The sequence below is a fragment of the Diadema antillarum genome, unplaced genomic scaffold, assembly GCF_040938485.1.
Source record: "Diadema antillarum isolate AM-2024a unplaced genomic scaffold, OU_Dant_1.0 seq00000507_RagTag, whole genome shotgun sequence".
Taxonomy (NCBI): domain Eukaryota; kingdom Metazoa; phylum Echinodermata; class Echinoidea; order Diadematoida; family Diadematidae; genus Diadema; species Diadema antillarum.
In genome coordinates, this window is record NW_027271462.1 from 1,526,022 (window position 1) to 1,551,400 (window position 25,379).

At 36.7% G+C, this 25,379-nt stretch overlaps 1 protein-coding gene across 5 annotated transcripts in view; it reads left to right on the forward strand.

Annotated features, from left to right (window-relative positions):
• LOC139734043 (uncharacterized) overlaps nucleotides 1–25,379 on the forward strand; it is a 58,739-nt gene that overhangs the window by 12,169 nt on the left and 21,191 nt on the right. For 4 of the 5 annotated variants that reach the window (XM_071644851.1, XM_071644850.1, XM_071644853.1 and 1 more), the window contains 6 exons: nucleotides 874–1,056; nucleotides 4,760–4,954; nucleotides 17,755–17,934; nucleotides 18,910–19,092; nucleotides 22,050–22,241; nucleotides 23,643–23,834. In XM_071644851.1, the coding sequence (XP_071500952.1) occupies nucleotides 874–1,056; nucleotides 4,760–4,954; nucleotides 17,755–17,934; nucleotides 18,910–19,092; nucleotides 22,050–22,241; nucleotides 23,643–23,834 (1,125 nt within the window). The remainder of the gene's footprint in view (nucleotides 1–873; nucleotides 1,057–4,759; nucleotides 4,955–17,754; nucleotides 17,935–18,909; nucleotides 19,093–22,049; nucleotides 22,242–23,642; nucleotides 23,835–25,379) is intronic. The other variant, XM_071644854.1, reaches the window with a different exon arrangement.

Here is a 25,379-nt window from a genome sequence, read left to right on the forward strand (position 1 = left end):
CAGCTTTGAGCTACAGCCTATGACCACTATATTTACATCACATGTATACCACCTAAAGCTGCGGGCATGTTTGAATGTTGGTGAATTCTGTCAAGGGCAAAGTTTAAAATGTCAATGACATTTCTCAGATTTAAGCGCCATTTATTGGGTGCTCTCAATAACATTCTTTTACCTTTGAGCTACGACCACAAAGCGCACATTTTCACTTTCATTTCATTTCGTTTAATAGGTTTCCACACAAATCATATCTTTTGTTTGTTTGTTTGTTTGTTTATATGTTTGTTTCATCTTAATACAGATTCAAAGCCTGAAGATGTCTTCAGTCCTTCTGTATATAGATCTTCACTATCCACCTTCGAGTGGAAGAAACTTTGCCCAGTGGGTGTGTACTATGCCACGAGCTGTTACTTTTTACGCAAAACTTTCTTGTTGTGGCAAAGAGTCCACACACACACACACACACACACACGCAAAATAATCGACTTCTACTTGTTTTGCACTGTAAGATTTTCCTGAAGTTTAGAGAAGAAAGCAAGTAGATATCAGCTTTCCCATATTTGGACCTGAGAAAATTTGTTTGATCCTGCATGTGCCTATGTACATGTATGTTTCAAGCCGTGTTTCAGGCTTCTTCATTCGCACGATCTTTTGCTATCTATAATTGGGCGTGTTGTTTGTTTGTTGATGTTGAAATGCTACTTTTGTTTCTTTATAGTACAGATTCTGGAAGTCACTGTCGTTTCGTATGCAATTTATCAAAACTTCATTCATTTGCAAACGTCGATTTCTATTCTTCCTTCCAATTCATTACTATCGCAAATTTAAGTTCACTTGCATAAATTTTACACACTCACCTGCTGAATTTAAATGCAGATTCAAGATCTGAAGTTGTTTGAGGTAAAAGTATATGGAGATCGTCAAAATCCACCTTCAATGGGAAAACACTTGGCACAATGGATATGCGCTATGCCACGTCTTTCGCTCTTCAGTGTAAACAACGTATACTTGCCCGAAGAATTCTTTTCAACAGCCATCGCCTCAGAATCATTATGTCAGGTATGTCACATCAGGCTTCGCAACGAGTAATTAGAAAAGAAGACTATCGAAAGATGTCTTCCAAAATACAGATTTGACCTCGACTTATATTTATCTTGATGCAATGTGTGAGTGGTCGTTAGCCGTCACTGTGAATGAATGGCCTATCCAGAAATGTCAATCCTAAAAATAATGAATACTATTATAGGTGATTGAGTTCAAAGCTTCATGCGATTTATGTTTTCGGAGGCAAATGTCTTTGTGTTCTTTCGCATATTACTAGGTACATAGGCTTCCGTGTTGTGATTTTTTTTTTGTATTTGTGCATTTTCTTTCTCCAATTACAATAACGAATGAAAACTAAGTGATACAGAGTATGCAAAGTGCTAATTTCATCAACCATAAAAACATGCATTCAGCTGTTAGCTGGTTTTCAGCAAGGCCGTGGACATTAATACAAAGCGTGTGTTTACAGATAGATTTACAATGAATCAAATATAATCAGAAACTTGTAACATGAAATGTACATACAATGAACAAAAGAAATCAAAATGAGAACTGAGGAAAAGAATTATACAGAAATATACAAAGGTTTGAAAAATGGGCAATCATTATATCACTATATCACAACGCAAACAGATTAAGAGGCTTCAAACTGGTGGAGATACAGGGGGCGGGTCAAATGAATTGACATAATCTGTCTGGTGAGCTAATATTTTAATGTAAAAAATTAGCATCTGGATATAAATTGAATATAAATTGTTGCAATCATACAGCTCTTTTCTTTATTTCTGTGTTAAATAATTTGATATCATTGATTGTCCTAAGTCTTATATGGAGATCATTAAAGAGTACAGAAGCTGAGTCCTTTTCTTAAAAAAAAATGGTTTGTGGTTTTGGAAGAACAACAGTAGTATTATCGTTGCGGAGATTGTAATAAGACTGATATCTAAACTGAATCCTGGAAGACAGCAAATCAGGGGCGAGGTTATGGAGTACGATTAACAAGGCCTGAATCTTTTTCAGTTTGACATCGGTGGTACTGTACAGAGCTTCTCTATTGAAACGGCAATCAACTCCAAGGATTAAGCGGAGACACCTGTTTTGTACTGTTTGAAGCTTTGTAAGTTGGGAAGCGTGACCATTCATCCAAAGCATACTACAATACTCCAGCTGTGGCTAAATCAGTGTTTGGAGTAGTATCAACGAGGTTCTCTTATCGAGATACTGACGGACACGCCTTACCGAGTGAAATGTTTTCGTAGGGTTTTTCTTCACTTCTTCTCTTTGAAATACCTACGTTAAACTGCTGTCGAGGATAACTCCAAGACATTTGCACTGGGAAACTCTTGACAATTTTCTGTCTTAAATGGAAAGATTCACATTTTCAAATTTGCGTAACAATCCCTTTGAACCGACCACCCTAAAATCACATTTTTCTACATTAAGGAGAAAATAATTATCTAAGAACCAATTTGACATCAACTTTAAGCCATCATTGATGACCTTTTCTTGTGAAGGAAAGTTTTGATTTCAGACAATGGTCTCCTTAATTTTTTTTTTTTTTAGTCTCGCATAGCGCTATTTTCCGACGTCTTCGTCGTCGTCAACGATTTGGAGAACTTTTTCTAACTTTCCACAGCTTTGAGCTATATATGACCATTTTATATAGTAACACTGCATGTTATACACATACGTTTGAATATGGGTGAAGTCTAACAAGGTCAAGGGTGAAAGGTCATTAAACTTGTCCTGATGAGCACTATACTCACAATATTCTAGTGTACTCTCAATAACTTTCCACAGATGTAAGCTATGACCACAAAACTAGCACCACAGGTATACAAAATCTTAAGACGCCGCGCTGGTCAAGTTTGAATACATAGGTGAAGTCCGACAATATCAAAATGTAAAAATACCACATGTCTATGAACTTTTCCTTGGAAGCACTAGCTGTACTGATGTTATTATGGTGTTCTCTCAATAACTTTGGACAGAATCTAGCCCGGACCACCCAACTCATATCTTAGGTACATAACCTAATGATGTCAATCAAGTTCATTCATTCATTTATTTTTCATTTCCAACAAAAACATATAAACATATTACAGAAATTGAATACAAGTACATAAATTCTATCATGTATGGATGAAGTCCAACAATGTTAAAGGTTGAGATGTCAATGAACTTTCCCTGTCGCTCACTGTGCTCACATTATTCTCAATACCTTTCCACCAAGCGCGCCGGAACACCTTTTTTTTTTTTTTTTTGGGGGGGGGGGGGGGCGAAATCTCGACGGGGGCACATTATGCGACGGTGTGAAATCGTCGGCTAAGGAAGCGAAGCGACCGAGCGTGGGGTACCACGGTAGGGACAAAAGTCGCATTTTAAAGCAATTTTAGAAGCAATTTTATAGATAATTAAATATAGTGGAAAAAATCTAGTGCGAAGGACTATGATTGTAACATACGGGGGTGCATTTATGTAGCGGTATAAGATCCTCAGCGAGGGAGCGAAGCGACCGAGCAGGGGGAGGGTATGGAAGGGGGGTACCCCTCTCCCACGGTAGGGACTTGTTGTAAAAACAGAGTACAAAAAAGCGTTTATGGATCATTTGAAACCAAATTTAAAGGAAATTAAATGTTGTAGAAAAAAATAGTGCGAAGGACTATGATTATAACATAAGAGGGGTACATCTTCTTTATCACGGTGTGAGATCCTCGGCGAGGGAGCGAAGGGACTTTTTGTAAAAACAGAGTACAAAAGTCGGGTGTATAGAGTATTTAAAAGCACATTTCTAGGAAATTAAGTATTGTAGAAAAAATTAGTGCGAAGGACTATGATTATAACATAAGGGAGGTGCATTTTCTTTGTGACGGTGTGAGATCCTCGGCGAGGGAGGGTGTGGGAGGGGGGTACCCCCTCCTACGGTAGGGACTTTTTGTAAGGACAGAGTACAAAAGTCGCGCTTATAGAGCATTTAAAGCAAATTTTTAAGAAATTAATCATAGTGAAAAATATAGTGCGAAGGACTATGATTATACGGGGGAAATAATGTGACAGTGTTAGTCTTCGGCGAGGGAGCGAAGCGACCGAGCCGGGGGGGGGGGGGGAGAGTTTGGGAGGGGAGATACTCCCCCCTCCTAGGGTAGGGACTTTTTGTAAAAACAGGGTACAAAAGTCGCGTTTAAAGAGAATTTAAAAGCGAATTTCCAGTAACTTAACAATTTGTTGCTCCCCAGCATGTTTACGTAAGAAATTGTCACAGTATAAGTTTTTTTCCTGCTTTTACTTACTGATAATTCTTATATATGATAAGATAAATATGATATGAAATCAACAAAAGTTTATTTGAAATTACTACCGACTCTATCTTGAATTGCATTCATATACATCGTGTTCCTTGTCAACGTGAATACATGAACCGTTGCTTCAAAGGATATATCCTAGGTGATTAAAATGGACGATAATGTTTACAAAAAAAAGAAGAAGCTGTTCCTGCCCTCTCACCAATTCTGTATTGAATCAGACCTTGGTTACATTAGACATTTTTTTGAAGACAGGATAGGACAGTTTAGAAATGTGAGTGCCAATAGTTTACTTCTTGTCTGCATGATAGATATGCAACAGATAACACCATGATCACCAAGTATTCATAATTTATACTTGACTTCTGCATTTGAAGGAAATAATATCATTTGTATGTTTTCTCGATGTTTCACAGATTAAAGCTCTTGAATTGACTAAATTTTCATCGCCGACGCCTGTCATTGGTCATCAGCAATCCCGGACAGCTTTCACACGTTTAGCTCTGTGGGTTTGTACTATGCCACGTCTGTCCCAGTTCGAGTTGAATCCTAGTGAATTCATATGCAAGGAATTCTTTGCAACAGCCGCGATCTTTGCTGCAAACTCTAAGGTATGTCAGCTTCGACCATGCAACACTGACATTTGATCGTAGTAATATTTGCTTATGATTGTTTTCCTTGTTCTTACCTGCGAGTTGCTAAACATTTTTTTTTCTCAGACAATAAAGTCAAACCTGTCTACAGCGGCCACCCAAGGCAGACGGAAAAAGGCAGGTGGTCGCTATAGACAGGATCTTTACCATTTGTTTTTGTTTTTCTCTCTCAACTTTAACTGGAACTTGAACTTGAACTTCATTCTATCGACCCCTTTCGGAGTATGAGAACATAAATTCTATATACATGTCTATTATACATACAAACAAGCATAAATACATGGAATAAAAGAATATGAGTAAATGTAATATAACAAGTTCTAAGTTATAACAAGATTGCAAAAAAGTTTAGGAAAGATAAAACTATATTGCATACTGTAACTATCAATTCGCTTTTTCATCACACTTGCATATCACAACAGATATAACTTGAGTGATATTAATGATAATAAGTATGTTAGAGGACTTGAAAAGAAAAAAAATATATATATACGTATGAACTTATCTACTAAACTTTGACATAATAATATGACCAAACGTGGCAAGTTTTGACAGTAATTTGGCATTTGAGATATTGAATAAACTATTCATTTTTAAAGCATTTTGACGTTTGGCAAACTGAGAGGGAATATATTCGATTCTGGTATTCGATTCCTAGAGATATTTTTTGTTCAGGCAATAGCCTGTCCTCATTTAAGAAATTTTTGAAAATATACCTTCTAGCAAATCACACAATAGTCAGTCTATCATATCATTTGTCTTATGTTTTTGTTTTGTTTTGTTTTGTTATGTTATGTTATGTTTTGTTGTATTTGTTGGTTTTCTGTCCATGTCTACACTTTGTACCTTAAAAATCAATTATTTTATGCATACTCGAAAGGGAACTTACTTCACAAGGCCTTTTTTGGCTTTATTCAAGTTCTCTTTATCATTTTCACTGTTATATGTAAATGATTGATTATCTTTTTGTATTGTGAAATTCAATACTGTTGTATTGTTTTTATCAGAAAATGAGATGAATAAGCGAATTGAAAAATTGAATATTATTTGCTTCTGTCTAGATTTAAATTAGAACACTCAAATAGATAGTGAAATTCGTCACCAATCTTACCCAGGTTACAAAGATTACATAATCTCTTCTGTCTATAGGAATACCTTCATAACGACCCTTGGTATAGGGTAAATAATGATTGCCACATCTGAATTTACAGAGATTCGTTCGATCTTTATCATTAAGTTGTCCATTAAGGCTCTCAAGTAAGGTTGTCTTTAAAAATCCTGTAAATTACACATTGGTTATTTGCAAAAATCTCGCTGTGCCAGTCTTGAATGATCATATCATTTTGGCGTATAGCTCTAGAGCGGGAATTAGCCATTTAGGATTTATTACCTCCTGTTGTGACCAAATGTTCCCCAACCCACAGTTGTCTAAAATGCTTCTAATTTTCGTGATTCAGTTAGAATGGAAAGAGTTGTTACAATCATGATGTAAAATGCTAATCAATTTATAGAACATACATGACAATTTTGTTTGTTTCTCGGTTAAAATTCTACACCAAAAACTTATCATTCTGCTTTCTACCAGTTTTGATAGTTTATAACGACCAGTCTCACCATATAGTAGAGGCTACTATGTAATCCAGTGAGATTTTTGTGCCAAAATTTATTTTTTTTTTAGGCCAACTTTGTCAATTTCGGGGTGCTGAATCCAAAAAACTTTGGTTCCATTTTTTTCCGATCACGTCTTCAGCCGCCATTTTGAATTTCAAAATGGCCGCCATAGCAAACTGTATTTTGACCTATATCTCAGAGAGTGAGCGTTGTAAAAGCTTCAAATTTGGTGTAAAATGCATGGTTGTGATGTCAGACACTCTCATAATCTTGTTCTGATATTGTGGATTGTTGTGATAAGATTTGTAGGCTGCCATCTTGAATGTCAAAATGGCCGCCATATCATTTTTACCCATATCTCAGGTTGCAATAATTAGTAGAGCATCAAATTTTCAAGAACGCACATGCTTGTGGTGTCCAACGTTCCAGTGCAGCTGTTTCCTAATTGTGGATCATAGATATAAGCCACCATCTTGAAATTCAAGATGGTGGCCATAGAAAAACATATAATACTTGAGTAAGCACCTGAGATGAATTTGCCAAAATTGTCCTAGTTAAATCAAATTCATTTCCAGGTCACGCAGAATGACAGCCATCTCACAATTCAAAATGGCCGCCATAAATTCAAAATGTAAGGACGAGATTCCAATGACGTCATCAAGCCATGCTATGGGGCAATTTTTTTTTTTTTTTTTTTTTTTTTTTGGGGGGGGGGAGAGGGTCCATACCACTTACTACAAAAAAAGTGTGGGCATGCGTGTATGCGTTACATCCTACGTCCCATAGTAGCCAGGTGGGCCTATGCGGTTCGCGTACTGCGCGTTACACAGCTATGCGCTTAATACACACGTGATTTGATTTGTCTCTCAGGCAACACATTATTTGGCATCGTGGAACCTCGTTGATAGTTATATTTAATCCAAGTCATTAAGTATTTGTACAAAAGCAAGCATTGATACGATTGAATGTGATCCTCAAAAACTTGATATTGCCTAGAGAGAATGAAGACAAACAAGGAAAAGTCTCGCAATGGCAAGAAATGCCATAATTCTTATTATGGTAACCCTAACAGGCATCCCATTCACAAGCCTGTTTGTTGGCCACAAACTGAAACAACTCATCAAGGAGCTCATAATCGCTGGATGTATTTTTGGAGTAAACAGAATGAATAAGGAATGAGTAGGCTTTTTTCCTGATCGCCCTTGTATGGGTAATCCTCAATTATCAAGACTTCCAGGATATTTACTGCTGTGCCACCAATGATTCTAAAACTACAAATTAGCAATTACAGCCCAGTTCTGTGGAGCTTTGGATGCATCAGAATTCCTCAACAATTTAGAACACCAACACACGAGGTTAATCTACAAAATTGTATCTGCAAAAGCGGATGAATGTGGTGCTTGGCAATCAGGTATAGGAAACATTCAAGGGGGATATTATAGAATGAGATGAAAGGGAAGTTTTCATGTTCTGTACTAAGAATTTGTATCTGAAAGAATTCAAAAATTGAAGAAAAAATTATCTGGGATAGTATGAGAAAGGCTAGACATTCAGCTCTTGCAATATTATACGCCGTGTGAGATTGGATTTCTAAGTCATTAAGCTTAAGAGGATCACTAACTTCTCATAACACTTCTACTGGTTCAACAGTCTGATAGATCTGTCATTATCCAGTCATTGCAGGACGATACAATTATCGGAAGGTATAAGTTCCAAGTACTTACACAATCATTCTTCATCTTCTAATTTTATGGCCGTCTCCTCATTCTCACTAACAAAAATTTCATTTTTTCATACCCATGCCTTAGAAACCCACAAAATTGAGCCAACTAATCAGCCTGAAAGTTGAAATACTGAGCAGTCAATTCCATCTGACACAGATACCACATCATGAAAAGAAAAGAAACAAAGGGTTCACCAAAGATAAAATGGGAGCTGTCACCCTTCACAACGAGGAAGCAGATATCCTCATTCCATTGCACGTATTAGATGCTTCTTCAAGAGCAACAGGGAAAAATCAGAGATACTTGATTTGATGATTATGTATAGACACTGGCATTTTCATTCTAATGATGGATCTTTGCTTTACTTACTGCATCGCATTGTTGTCTGCTCCATCACTGGAAAAGGAAATGATAAAGTACAACTGAGAGATTACGTTCTACAGTTTGTTGCGGAAAAACAAAGATCTGCTTGGTCATGCCTTTTGAGGATGTCTTGAAGAGCAGATGGACCAAGAATTATCTGAGCCTTGAATCATGCAGAATGTCCATTGACCAGTCCATGCCTTCTAGAAGTTGGCCCTGGATGACTTCAACCAGGACAATCTCCCACTTTACCCTCGCAGAGTCTCGATACAACACATCCAGAGAACAAACGTTGTAACTTTCAGAACCTAATTTGTGCATCTACTACAGGGAAATATTATGTAGTTATTTCCAGAGGATAAACATAAACTGTGCAATTCAATGCTTTGAACTTCCTACACCAACGGTAGCCATAGAATAATTCATTGTCATGTTCGATGGCAAGAAATGCATGCAACAGTCATTCTTCCTTTAAGAATTTAGAACCAATTCTCCCCTATGTACAGCCCTATTCAAGTGCTGTGACTTCAAAAACACATGCAAGGAATGAGCCTCGAAGACATTAACTATTAAAATGACTATCCCATGAGTTTTTGAGTATACGGCTAATATTGTTTATTTAAACTCTGCCAACAAAATCGTCTGAATGGGGGCATTTAGTCACTCAGACACATTTATTGAGGTACTTTTGAAAGTCTTTCGTTTTGACACCAGAATCACATGATTTCCCTTCACAAATTTTACCCAAGTGCAATGCTCTTAAAAGGGACCTCCGGATGATTTTCAGACTTTTACATTTGAACAACTATAAATTAGTCAAACTGAGTACAGAGTTTCAGAATTTATAGTGATTGGGATAAGTAATGAGAATGTTTTCAAAATTTATCATGAATTGCAATGAACAAGGATGATGACATGACAGCCTCACCATAAGAATGCATGAGTTGGGGCTCAAGGAAGCAGAACAAAAGAAGAAGGTATGCATGGATTTTTCACAGGTGAACTTGTTGATCAAGCGGTATTGTAATGGAATTACACTGCTACATTTCTGAAATATATGAGGCTCTGATGTCATCATCACTGTTCAGTGTAATTTGTTTAAGATTTTCAATTTATTGGTTTCTCTGCTCAAGGACCACAATAAATTCCACGGATCTATACATGGAGCTGTTGATTTATGTACTACATGATGTGAAATTATGAAAATCGTCCGGAATGCCCCTTTAAAGGAATGCTTCCCATGGCAACCATTTTGCATTTCAACGTGGCAGTCTACAGGAGACAATCCCACCTACACAATAATGATAATATTCATTGAAGTGATTGACATAGACATGAGTGCTCCCGCATGCTTGAGTTTGCAGTTTAAAGATTTTACAGCACCAAATATAGGTCGAAATCCATCTTGAATTTCAAGAGGGGCAGCCAATGCGAATAATCCATTATTAGGCCTACAGAATGTATATAATCATGTGTTTGTGTTTTAAAAAGAATGTACACTGTACGCCAACATAAACATTGATATGCCTAAAAGTTGCTTGTAACCAGAGATATTAGCTGAAAAGCAGCCATTTTGGTTACGATGGCAGCCTCAAAAATGATCTGCACTTTGAGGGAGGGTAAAAGTTCATCTGAATATTCAACATCATGAGCCCGGTTTGTGCCCGAAATGTGAACTTTCTGTATGTTGTTTACAACATGATATATGGGTCCAAATATACATTTTGTTATGGCGGCCATTTTGAATTTCAAGATGGCCAACTATGATATCAAAGTGGACCATCGTTTCAGAAAAAGATGCTTCAGAAAATCTGATAGCATATGCCTGCTCTTTGCCCAAAATAGAACCTTACACAATGGCCCAATTACATTTGCTATGGTGGCCATTTTGAATTTCAAGATGGCTGCCAACCAAAATGAGCCTTTATTTTTTTTAAATGTATATGATTAGAATGTCTGACATCATAACCATGCTTTTTGCCCCAAATTTATACTCTACATAATGCTTACAACCTGAGATATGGCTAAAAATACATTTAGCTATGGCAGCCATTTTGAATTTCAAGATGGCAGCCTACAAATTGTATTAAAACAATCTACAATGTCAGAAAATGGTGTATCAGCATGTCTGACATCATAAGCCTGCTTTTTGCATCAAATTTGAACCTTCTATGATGCTCATATTATGAGAATTGGGTCAAACAGTTTGCTATGGCGGCCATTTTGAAATTCAAAATGGCGGCTGAAGACGCGGTCGAAAAAAATGGAACCCAAGTTTTTTGGATTCAGCACCCCCAAATTGACCAAGTTAGCTTTAAAAAAAATCAATTTTGGCACGAAAATCTCACGGGATCCAATATTTCGACATAGCAGACTGTACTAATAAACAGTACAACTCGCTGTGGATTTACGAACATCAACTTGGGGCGCTGTGGCATAGTGGATAAGACTCCCGACTCCCGAACGGAGGACAGTGAGTTCGAATCCCGCCCAGTGCTTACATCCTTGGACAAGATGTTTTTACCCACAATGTCCCTCTCGACCCAGGTGTATAAATGGGTACCTGGCAACGCTAGGGTAATAATAATAGCAGGGCCCTCTGGTAGAACAGTGGCAACACTGAAGAGGCTACCCTGGGTAAATAAGACCATATTATTATTATATATAACTGGCAAATTAGTCCAGCGGATATAGAGCACATATACGGTGAATCATGCACATTATGGTAAAAGCACCATACTTTTTACACATGTACATGATGCCAATACAAGTCATTTCTGATATGGAAGCCACTCTGATTCTGCCTGTGGCGGCCGTGGCGGCCATTTTTCAAAATGGCCGCCATGTGATATGGCAATGCTGTGTATTTTGGAAACTATAAGTCCGATTGTCATGATTCTTGTACCAAAGTATAGGTTTTGAGGGTCAAGGATTCCAATAAAATAATTTTTGAGAGGATAAAACCATGGCAACCTACTTATTAGCGGCCATTTTGAAAAAAAAGCATGGCTGCCGCTTTACATTCTATTCATATATCTTTAAGACCAATGGATGCATCTTTATGATTCTGGTACAAAAATATGTTTTTGAGGTTCAATTATTTAAACAGATACATCTTTTCGTGTATACAACCATCACATCCTATACGTTTTGGCTGCCATTTTAAAACATGACCACCGCAATATATATACTATACTGTACGTCTTTGAAACTAATTGGGGTCAATGATTTTAAACAAGCATTTGCTGATGAATAGAACTAACACATCTCGTTTTCAGGTCCATTTTGATAAATATGATTGCCGCACTACATAGAGTATGCACACACACACACACGCACACACACACACACATTATATACGGTGTGGCCTAGAATTAATGGAAACGCGAGTTTTCGCAAATAATTTTCACATTTGCATTACTTTATGCAAAAAATGAAAGACATAAAGTTATAGAGAATTTATCTAGAAGAAGAATGACACCAAAATCATTCGATTTGGTTGAGTATTTTTTATTCTACAGATGTTTTTGCAAAGACGGGTCGAGCGTAAATTTCTTAGCTCAATTCAACAAATTTCAGCATCGAACAAAAGCCACTGCCGTGGGAGACTAACAAAGAATTGAGGCCGCACATCACAATGTGGAATGCTTGAATAGGATTATTGTCGAAAATTCACCTTCAATTGTTGGGTAGTCTCCGTTGCTGAGCTTTGATAAAATAAAGTAGGAAATTAATGATCAGCAAAAACATGTCTAGAAAGAAAAGTACTCAACCAAATTGGACAATTTCGTTTTGGTTTTGAAAAAAATATTTGTTTCCGTTTTCTGAGGGGCCACTATATACACCCTCACTTGCCATACAGTATGTATTGTCCCATTGACAACAATCGTTCACCTATAATTGGTAAATGAACCTCCTTTGTTGTTGCGGCGTTTAGTTCTTTATTGTTCATTGATTGTTGTTGATTGACCATACCTCTATCACATTCACTATTCAAGTATAGGTATTGAACATCACATAAGTACAATTGTTGCATACCTGGAAAACTATAAAGATAATTATGTTGAATATCAGTTAGATAGAGTAAATGGTGAGAATGGAATAGAAGACTTTTCCCCCAATTTTGGATGCATAGACAGGAGAGTACAATAAGTGTACTGTCATAGTTTTCAGCCACAAAAACATGATTATTGCAGTCTTATAAGACCTATTGATTTCTAAAGTTCTCAGTTCTTGTTCATTATTTCATAGTATGACCTTGTCAAAACTGTTACACAAAATTATAAGGAATCATAATAAAGGAATCGAATGAGCTCTGACAATCCAAAACAATTATTGTTCCTGATCATCCATTGATGAGCGGTGATGAACGTTAATGCATAATTATGTAGATGCAGGTGCGCTTTAGAGAACGTCTTCAGTATCTCTACTAGTGTCGGTAAGTAGAAAGATCGATATACTGAATATTTTATTCTGCAGTTTTATCTTCCAATAATTATGAACCTCAAAATTTGTATTTCTTTGAGGTTTTCCTTAAATTCATAAATTAGCATAATTTTTCTTGTAGTATATTTTGGATGGGTGCTGTTACGTTATAAAATTGCGTTGAAATGCCCACTGTCCATTTACCTGTAGAAGTTGCTTTTGAATTATGAAACCTTAATCCTTATTCCATATGAGAATGGCAAATGCATCAAATATATATTTGTATAATTTCTTTGGGGTTAGGGTAGGGTGAAATTCAGTTCAAGAGGCTACAATCACTGATAAAGATTAATGCATAAATCAACTATAACAAGTAATGTATTCAGAGTAGAACTATACACACAGAAACAGATAATTTGATTTTTCCTTGTTCTTGTTCTTTACAAATAATTGTACATCAAAAGGTAAAATTCACAACCACAAATCCATTTAACGAAAATGTTTGTCACATTTCTAGAAAAAATGTACACATAAATTTTTTGCTTTACCTCTGTGAAGCACATTTACATAAAATGTTATCTTTTTAAGTAATTGGTAATTGGGTTTATTTGTAGGATAACATGGCTTCAAAAGCAAAGCTCATTTCAACCGAGAAACCAGCTCCCAGGAAAGAAACAGATTGGACCAAGTACATCATATTCATATGTCAAGATGATGACACAAGAAACCTATCATGTCCAGCTTTGTCTAAAAGAAATGATGTTGGTATAGGATACAAAACTTTGGCAGAAGATCGGATTTGTTTTCATGAGGCCGATTCTTTACCCACTACGCTGCAAATTACAATTAGATGTAGACCTATAAAGATGTATCGTATAATACCTATTATATATACTTTATCGTTTGATGTATAAGATTCAGTGTAGTTGTAAGTATCAGAACAACCTGGTCAATCATGGATTTTACAGACATACATAATTGTAGTGTGTTTACATTTGATGTATGAAAGTGACCCAATAAGTTTTAGAAGTTTTCTCACACTTAGTGTCATATTTCCAAAGAAAACAGGTGTACTATATATTGGTTGGAAACTATGATTTTCATTCCATGGTCCAGGGACCAGAGAAAGCGAGAGTCTATATTTCTAGAAACTGTATAATCTTGAGGAATATGTACTTCAGACATGAAATTGTGAAGATCATGTTTTTCACATACTGTACCCACATAAATCCTATAAAGGAAGTTGAGCATATTTTCCAAAATGCTTCCAAAGTTAACTATGCCCAGATGTTCCACATTAGAATACTAAAAATGAGTGAACAAGTAATTGTTGAACTCTAAAACAAACGTTTACACCAGAATCAATCCACAATGGGCATCCCGCTTTCATAACACTCGTACGCTATATAACTGGAGGGAGGCCATCAAATGGCCGCCAAAACAAAGGATGTGATGAACCTATTCACTTTGCTAAAACATCATTAAATTCTCATTCTCATCATTAAATAATCTTTTGAGTTCGAAGATATACAATATTCATTTTCTGTTGTATGGCAGCCATATTCATTAAAATGGCCGCCAAAACGTAGGATGAAGCGATTCATATTCACTTACAGTTGAATTTATGGGAATCCTTGACCCAAAAAACATATAACTTGGTACCAGAGTCATGACCCTTTGTCCATACGTTTTAAGGATATGTTTTTATCTAACATGGTGGCCATATCTTTTTAAAATGGCCGCCAATAAGTAGGTTGCCATGGTTTTATCCTCTCTAAAATTATTTTATGAGAATCCTTGACCCTCAAAACCTATACTTTGGTAAAGAATCACGACAATTGGACTTATAGTTTCCAAAATACACAGCATTGCTATATCGCATGGCCGCCACGGCCGCCAAAGGGAGAATCAGAGTGGCTTCCATATCAGAAATGACTTATATTGGCATCATGTACATGTGTACCAAGTATGGTGCTTTTACCATAAAGTGCATGATTTTTTCTATATCCGCTGGACTAAATTGAATTAATCTCTTGACCTTACTATATATATATATATATATATATATATATATATATATATATATACATATGTATGTATTGCAAAGAGAAGAGGGGATAAGTTGTCTCCTTGACGTACACCGATATTACAATTAAAGAGCTCTGACCTTTCATTCTTAAATTTAACACAAGACTTTGCGTTGTCATAGAGATTATATATAACTCTAATTATTTTGCCATTTATATTATCAGAAACCAGCTTAGACCATAGAGAAGCTCTGTCAATGAGATCAAAGGCTTTTTTATATTCAACGAATGCACAATACAATCTCTTTTTCTAAGACAAATATAAATCGATTAAGCAATGCAAGACAAAAACATGATCAGTGATTGAATAACCTGCCCGGAGGCCAGCTTGTTCATCCCCTAAAACTCCAGCCCTTTCGAGAAAGGCTATCAAGCGAGAGTCAATAGCTGACGTAGTTTCCCAAGACAGCTCAAAAGGGTGATACCACGATAATTGTCTGGGTCGTTCACCGAACCTTTATTTCTATACAATGGAACAATGATACCAATACACCAATCCGTAGGAACGATGCCAGTATTCAATACTAAATTAAACAGTTTAACCACCTCAGCCAAAACATATGGTGGACATATGGTGGACAGCTCAGCTCAGCTTAAAATTTCTGACCTTGTAACATCATTTATCGTATTTGATGATGACGGCTTATCTTCTTTTTCTTGGGTGTGCCAAAGTCGATAAGTGTTACCGAATATCATCATTTGATTCAATCATCAAAACTGGGCATTATTAATGGATGTACATAAAGCTTACAAATTCAGACCTTTTCACCGTTCAATTTTTTCTCAATATTTTCTGACATATCTGCTCATGCATTTATTTATGTTTTATTCATATCTTGCCTGTTGGACCATCAATGCATGAACTGCTGTGAACAACATTACGTTTCCTCTTAATAACACAATAGGCCTATCAGATCATTATGTTTGTTATTTCATTATTGTTGTTCTAATCATTATTATGATTCAAAATTCTATCATCACAGCGCTTGCTATTTAATATTCAAATCAGCTATAAGAGGGGGACCCTGCATCAAGAATCAAATGCAAGCTACAATAATTATTGCTTACAGGTACAATAATATCATTTGAAACCGCAGATAGTTAATTTCGAAGCATTGATAAGCAAATTGTTATTCTGACCATTCCGGTGTGGAAGTACAACAACAACAAAAGACAACGTACAAGGTTGTTAATGCAATTTATCAGCATGTTAGATTGTCGTTGTCAAGTGAATATTCACAACAAGTTGGTGACTTGCGTTCTTGAGCAAGCCACCTTGTCCACAATGCTGCCCGCAATTCAGGGACACATAGGAATAGTCGATTATAAGCTGGTATATAACCATGGTTAAAGGGGCTGTACAATACTGGTTGAGGTGGGGATTCATGTTTTTTTTTTTTTCTCTACATTCCTAAGATCGGTTACACACGAGAGAAAATTCGTAACTTGAATCATCATTGTAATGATGATTGCAATTCGTCTTTAGAATTATCGGACCTTACACACGCTCGCTCGAAAACTGTGATTAGAATTCGAATTCTCGAGCTAAGGCGCGACGTAATCCTTGGTGACTTGTCAATCAAAACGTACGATCGAGTGCATGCATGCGGCGCGCGTATTATCTACGGAAGTGCTTGAAAGGTCACGTAAGCTCCGCCCCTCAAAAGATGTTTTGGAGGTCAAGCATTACACACGCAAATTTCGCACCGTATTTTGAGTGAAACTTCACTGGAATTCACCTCCGGACTAGAATTTGAATTCGTGATTGAGATTAGCATTCGTGATTGTTTGCTTCCACAAGTGCTAAAACTTCGTCATTAGAATTATTTTTCAGTGGAATCATCATTCAAATGACGAATTTTTGACCGTGTGTAACCGCTCTAAGTGAGATAATGAGAAACCTCTTATGGAATATGAAAGAGCATGTGGAGGTTTCAACGTTTATTTGATGAAAATTGGTTTTCAAATGGCTGGGATATCCAAAAAAAAGGTGATAATAATAAAGACTACAGGCCACGTCTTTTATTAGGATCTCTTTGTTTCACCTTGTTTTAGGATATCTTAGCCATTTCAAAACCGATTTTCATCAAGTAAAGTTTTGAAGGCACTTAGAATCGTATGCTCTTTGACATCTCATGTTTTTTCTTTTTTTTTCTTTCAGCCAATTATGCAAGGATTTCAGTGGCTTGTTACAAATATCGTAATTTGTTATTGATAACACGTTTTATAAAACGGGGCCCGGTGCTTAAAAATCACTACCGCCTTGGTAATTTGAAGGTCCTTGCTTGATGAATTGAACACAACAGTTGCTTTCGCGTTATAGTTCAGTTTCTTGGGATTTGATTTAAAAAGTGAAGTTTATTTTTATCATATCTCAAACTGAGAAAATAATTGACTTTAGCTGTGCCCGAGTGATAAACATTATGTACTTACATCGGTCTATATTTTTAAACTAGCATTGGTTGTCATATTTCCTCTCAGGAAAACCTGACATGATAGATCGTTATTGCTTGATATTTCATTTTGTTATTCATGTCTTTGTTAACAGATTCAGAGTCTGACATTTCTTGATATTCGAATTAATGACGATTTGCCACATTCAAACATGATTGGGGACCTGGCACGATTGGTCTGTAACATGCCATGTCTTTCGCGCTTCAGAGTGTGTTCCAGCCTTTTGACCACTAGATTCCTCTCAGAAGCCACCGAGATGGCGCAATCTTGTCAGGTATGTCACCTGTACCTACGCACAATGTACGTTTGAGAGTGGAAGTATGAGTAAATGTGAGCTCTGACAGCTCTGCCGTCAATGACGTGCCTGCTGATTATCTGGAAAGAGACAATTTTCTTTAACAGTGTTCAAGAAGACACGTGGAGATACCTTGTGTACATTGGCCTCAGTCAAAAAGCATTTCCTTGTCGTTAGCACTTGTACCTTCACACTTTAGCCCTAGAACGTTTGAAGGAAAACAGTATCAAAGTTTGTATTCCATTCATCAACATTGCTTGTAATCTTTTTACAGTAATCGCCAATGGAATGGTACTATTTTTATCATCATCATCATTAGCATCATTTGCATCGCTATCATTATTGTTGTTTCGATTTTAATATCATCATTACTATCATTAGTTGCAGTAGCAGTAGTAAGTTGAAGTAGTAATAGTAATAATGTTAATTCTATCATTATTACTCGTAGGAGTGATAGCCTTAATCTGTACGCTGCATTTTTTCAGCAACTTGTCTTAAATGCTATCCAGATAAAAGGATGACTGCAATCAAGGCGCAGTTTTTATTCAAGTGACATTGCTTACAGTCGGTTGAAAAAAAGTTCAACGCAGACTCTACTTAATTTCGATGACCTCTCATGAAATGAAATGAAATAAATTTGTTTCAGTATCATCTTAATGAAAATAATATTTTTCGTAAACAAGCCACTCCAGACATGAAACTGATTTAATACTTAACAAATTACACAGTTTGCTACTACTTGAGCTACTCCTGTGCTTCAAAGCAGGCAAATTTTATCATATCTCAATCTGAGAAATCTTTGCTTTTTAAAACTACTTTAATGAATATTCTTACATAAGGCATGAGGCTAATATCTTTATATCGATTAATCCACGTACCTTTTTTACAATGATTTTATCTTTTTTTTTGTCCTAGTTCTCGTTTTCTACTCTGTTTGTTTCCGTTTTTTAACAGATTAAAGATCTGACCTTCAGTTTGGGAAAATTTCATTACTGTGACCCATACCAATCCTCTACGGGAAGAGACACGGCCAGATGGGTCTATAGTATACCGCGTCTTTCCCGCTTCAGTGTGAGTAGCTACTTCTTGACCAGTGAATTCCTCTCAGCAGCCACCGAGATGGCGCAAATTTGTCAGGTATGCCACCTCTTACTATGCACAAGTTACCTTTGACAGTGAAAATATCTATGAGTTTAGACAATTCTGTCTTCATTGATATGACTCCTGAACGTCTGGAAATAGACGATTTTTACTTTAAAAATAATCGGAATGACCACTTGTCATCAAGTAAGACCTTTGTCCTGGCAAATAATTCCTTGCACAATGCCCTCAGTCTGTGAGCGTTTTTTTTTTTTTTTCGTCTGTATTACATCGCTGGTCTTTCCCAACATCAGCCCATTGAACGTATATGGAGGAATATGATTATCAAAATGTACAATTATTATTCTTGTGATTGTATCAGTTCAAGCGTAATCATTCGTATGGTTATTGTTGTCATCATTATCATCATTATTACTATATTGCTATTGTAATTATCATTACTATTAACGTTATTAATCGTAGGAGTATTATTCCATTATCATCATTATCCTTTCTGCTGCATGCATGTTACAGTAACTTAGCTCCAGTCCTTCCTAGAGATATAGGACGAGTGCAGGGGTAATAGTCAGTTGAAAAGCAGTTCAGTGCATATACTCTGCTTAATTCAATATCCCCATGAAATAAAGTAAATTGATTTGTGTCAGTATCATCTTAATGTACGTCATTATTTTGGTATAGAATGTGCCGATCCAAACGTGATGTTCGTTTAAAGCGTTATGAATTGTACAGTTCACTCTTATTTCGCACTGCCGGCCTATGCTCTAGCTGACGAATTCTACTTTTGTTCATGTTGTTTTTCACATGCTCATCATTTGAAAGATGTAAGAAAAGAATTTTATTGTAATTTGACCACAACAAAAACAGGAAATGAAACTGAACAAAAATTGAATAAAAAAAAAAACATTAATTGTCCGGGGGATGCCGGACGACGAGCGAAAGGAAATCTCAGTCGTTCAGGTGACTCACTCGCCCTGGTGACTTGGTCATGACACTCTTTTGTCTGTTTAAAAGAGAAGCGCCTTTCTGTGCACTGCTCATCCAGCAACATCCAGCAACATCTACAAAACAGAGACATTGTCCATATCCTTGTTTGAGACTGCATGCTCTCCAGACCCGAATCATTTATCTAAAGATCCTCGCCAGACGAATTGTGCGAAGCAGCTGCCAATACTTTGCTGCTCTAAAACTTTGAGTATCAAGAGAAAAAGAAAAACAATTTAGATTTTATCATATCTCAATCTGAGAAATCATTGTCTTTTTAAACTACTTTAATGAATATACTTTTCCAGGCATCTGTATTTGCGTTGTATCTATATCGAATCATCCAAGTGTCTTTCTTGCAATGATTTTATCAACTTTTGTCCTAATTCCCGTTGTCTTCTCTGTTTGTTTCCGTTTTTAAACAGATCGAAGATCTCACCTTGAGTGTAGGAGATCATAATTACTATTATAGCCCATACCGATCCTCAACGGGAAAAGACATGGCCATATGGATCTGTAGTATGCCGCGTCTTTCGCGCTTCAGTGTGAGTAGCAGCTTCTTGACCAGTGAATTCCTCTCAGCAGCCAGCGAGATGGCGCAATCTTGTCAGGTATGTCACCTGCTATTACGCACAATGCACACTTGACAGTGAAAATACCTGTGAGTTTAGACCATTCTATCTTCACTGATATGACTCCTGACCGTCTGGAAATGATCCTTTTTTGCTTTTAGAAATAACCTGAATGACCACTTGTCTGGTAACGCCTTTGTCCTGGCGAATAATTTCTTCCACAATGACCTCAGTCTGTGAGCGTTTTTCTCGTCTGTATTTATATAGCTGGTCTTTCCCGTAATTAGCCCATTGAACGTATAATATTATAAGCAAAAGTGATTAACAAAATGTAAAAATTGTACTTTTCATTAAACACACAATTATTATTCTTATGATAGTATCAGTGAAAGCATCATAATTCATATGGTTATTGTCATCATTTCTATCATTATTACTATTATTGTCATCTTAGTTATCATTACTATAAACGTTATTAATCGTAGGAGTATTATTATATCATCATCATTATCCTTTCTGCATGCTAAATGCATTTGACATTGGACTTAACTCCAGTGCTTCCCAGAGATATAGGACGGGCACTCAGGTTGCAGGTTTTACTGGTATTCTGGTAGCAGGGCTAATAGTCAGTTGGAAAGCAGTTCTGTGCGTATATTCTGCTTAATTCGAAGACCACATGAAATAAAGTAAATTGATTTGTTTGGAATAGAATATGCCAATTCAAACGTGATGTTCATTTAAAGCGTTATGAATTGTACAGTTCACTCTTATTTCGCACTGCCGGCCTATGCTCTAGCTGACGAATTCTACTTTTGTTCATGTTGTTTTTCACATGCTCATCATTTGAAAGATGTAAGAAAAGAATTTTATTGTAATTTGACCACAACAAAAACAGGAGATGAAACTGAACAAATATTGAATAAAAAAAAAAAAAACATTAATTGTCCGGGGGATGCCGGACGACGAGCGAAAGGAAATCTCAGTCGTTCAGGTGACTCACTCGCCCTGGTGACTTGGTCATGACACTCTTTTGTCTGTTTTAAAGAGAAGCGCGTTTGTGTGCACTGCTCATCCAGCAACATCCAGCAACATCTACAAAACAGAGACATTGTCCATATCCTTGTTTGAGACTGCATGCTCTCCAGACCCGAATCATTTATCTAAAGATCCTCGCCAGACGAATTGTGCGAAGCAGCTGCCAATACTTTGCTGCTCTAAAACTTTGAGTATCAAGAGAAAAAGAAAAACAATTTAGATTTTATCATATCTCAATCTGAGAAATCATTGTCTTTTTAAACTACTTTAATGAATATACTTTTCCAGGCATCTGTATTTGCGTTGTATCTATATCGAATCATCCAAGTGTCTTTCTTGCAATGATTTTATCAACTTTTGTCCTAATGCCCGTTGTCTTCTCTGTTTGTTTCCGTTTTTAAACAGATCGAAGATCTCACCTTGAGTGTAAGAGATCATAATTACTATTATAGCCCATACCGATCCTCAACGGGAAAAGACATGGCCATGGCCATATGGATCTGTAATATGCCGCGTCTTTCGCGCTTCAGTGTGAGTAGCAGCTTCTTGACCAGTGAATTCCTCTCAGCAGCCAGCGAGATGGCGCAATCTTGTCAGGTATGTCACCTGCTATTACGCACAATGCACATTTGACAGTGAAAATAGCTGTGAGTTTAGATCATTCTATATTCACTGATATGACTCCTGACCGTCTGGAAATGATCCTTTTTTGCTTTTAGAAATAACCTGAATGACCACTTGTCTGGTAACGCCTTTGTCCTGGCGAATAATTTCTTCCACAATGACCTCAGTCTGTGAGCGTTTTTCTCGTCTGTATTTATATAGCTGGTCTTTCCCGTAATTAGCCCATTGAACGTATAATATTATAAGCAAAAATGATTAACAAAATGTAAATATTGTTCTTTTCATTAAACACACAATTATTATTCTTATGATAGTATCAGTGAAAGCATCATAATTCGTATGGTTATTGTCATCATTTCTATCATTATTACTATTATTGTCATCTTAGTTATCATTACTATAAACGTTATTAATCGTAGGAGTATTATTATATCATCATCATTATCCTTTCTGCATGCTAAATGCATTTGACATTGGACTTAACTCCAGTGCTTCCAAGAGATATAGGACGGGCACTCAGGTTGCAGGTTTTACTGGTATTCTGGTAGCAGGGCTAATAGTCAGTTGGATAGCAGTTCTGTGCGTATATTCTGCTTAATTCGAAGACCACATGAAATAAAGTAAATTGATTTGTTTGGAATAGAATATGCCAATTCAAACGTGATGTTCATTTAAAGCGTTATGAATTGTACAGTTCACTCTTATTTCGCACTGCCGGCCTATGCTCTAGCTGACGAATTCTACTTTTGTTCATGTTGTTTTTCACATGCTCATCATTTGAAAGATGTAAGAAAAGAATTTTATTGTAATTTGACCACAACAAAAACAGGAGATGAAACTGAACAAAAATTGAATTAAAAAAAAAAACATTAATTGTCCGGGGGATGCCGGACGACGAGCGAAAGGAAATCTCAGTCGTTCAGGTGACTCACTCGCCCTGGTGACTTGGTCATGACACTCTTTTGTCTGTTTAAAAGAGAAGCGCCTTTCTGTGCACTGCTCATCCAGCAACATCCAGCAACATCTACAAAACAAAGACATTGTCCATAACCTTGTTTGAAACTGCATGCTCTCCAGACCCGAATCATTTATCTAAAGATCCTCGCCAGACGAATTGTGCGAAGCAGCTGCCAATACTTTGCTGCTCTAAAACTTTGAGTATCAAGAGAAAGGTACAATTTAGATTTTATCATATCTCAATCTGAGAAATCATTGTCTTTTTAAACTACTTTAATGAATATACTTTTCCATGCATCTATATTTGCGTTAGGCTAATATCTATATGGAATCATTCAATTGTCTTTCTTACAATGATTTTATCAATTTTCGTCCTAATGCCCGTTGTCTTCTCTGTTTGTTTCCGTTTTTAAACAGATCGAAGATCTCACCTTGAGTGTAGGAGATCATAATTACTATTATAGCCCATACCGATCCTCAACGGGAAAAGACATGGCCATGGCCATATGGATCTGTAGTATGCCGCGTCTTTCGCGCTTCAGTGTGAGTAGCAGCTTCTTGACCAGTGAATTCCTCTCAGCAGCCACCGAGATGGCGCAATCTTGTCAGGTATGTCACCTGCTATTACGCACAATGCACATTTGACAGTGAAAATACCTGTGAGTTTAGACCATTCTATCTTCACTGATATGACTCCTGCCCGTCTGGACATAGACCATTTTTACTTCTAGAAATAGCCTAAATGACCACTTGTCAGATAAGACCTTTGTCCTGGCGAATAATTCCTTCCACAATGACCTCAGTCTGTGAGCGTTTTTCTCGTCTATATTTCTATAGCTGGTCTTTCCCGACGACGTTGTTTGAACGTATTTGGAGGGATATAATTATCAATATGCAAAATCACTATTCCTATGATAGTATCAGTTAAAGCGTAATCATTCATATAAATGGTTATTGTTTGCGATCATTGCTATCATTATTGCTATATTGTTATTGTAATTATCATTGCTATCAACGTTATCATTCGTATTAATATATTCCATTATCATCACTATCTTGTCCGCTGCCTGCATTTGACATAAACTTAAAACCAGTGCTTCCCAGAGATATAGAACGAGTGCATTTTCAGTGATGGGTACAAGTTTTATTTACTGGCTATTTGGTACTGCCCCTGTGCGTCATAGCTGACCAATTTTACTTTTGTACTAATTGTTGTTTTTCATATGCTGGATATTTCAAATATGATTGGATTTTGACCACAACGAAGACAGGAGATGGAAGCATACAAAAGTTAATGAAAGCGACAACAACATTCATTGTATACGGAGATGACGGACGACGAGCGAATGAAAATCGTAATCGTTCAGTTGACTCACTCGTTCAAGTAGTGTATGTGTGATGACACTTTTTTTTTGTATATGTTTAAAACAGGAACATATTTTCGTGAACTTTACATCAAGCAACCAGTTATTTATAATAATAATAACAAATATCATTTATAAAGCGCTTATTACGATGTTTCTAAGCGCCGAAGAAAAATTAGGAAAAATAGATTCAATCATGGAACATATAAAAATTGAGATACGATGAAACGCAATACAATATACAAAATACATAAAATAAACATTGTAAGTTATAACTTATAGAACGAACTTAACATATATACAGACTGCATATAATAAATCAATACAAATTACATGGCATGAGAGAACAGATGAGTTTTCAGTGATGATTTGAAGGAGTCTACTGTTGGAGTTTCACGGACGTGGATGGGCAAGTTGTTCCATAGTGTGGGTGCAATAACACTGAAGGCACGGTTGCCATAACGGGTACGGGTGCGTGGTGCCGATGTGAGTTGAAGGTGTGCAGTGGAGTGAGAACGAAGGCGTCTGGTTGTTGAGGAAGTAGATATAGTCCGGAGGGAAACCAGATGATGAAGATAGGATGGTGCTAAGTTGTGGACAATCTTGTAGGTGAGGAGTAGAACTTTGAAGATGATGCGGTCATGAATTTGTAGCCAGTGCAGTGATCTGATGACAGGTGTGATATGTTCATGCTTCTTCGTGCGTGTGATGAGACGTGCAGCGGTGTTCTGGATGCGTTGTATTTTTTTATTTGCAGTATGATACCAAAAAAAAAAAAAAAAAAACCTTC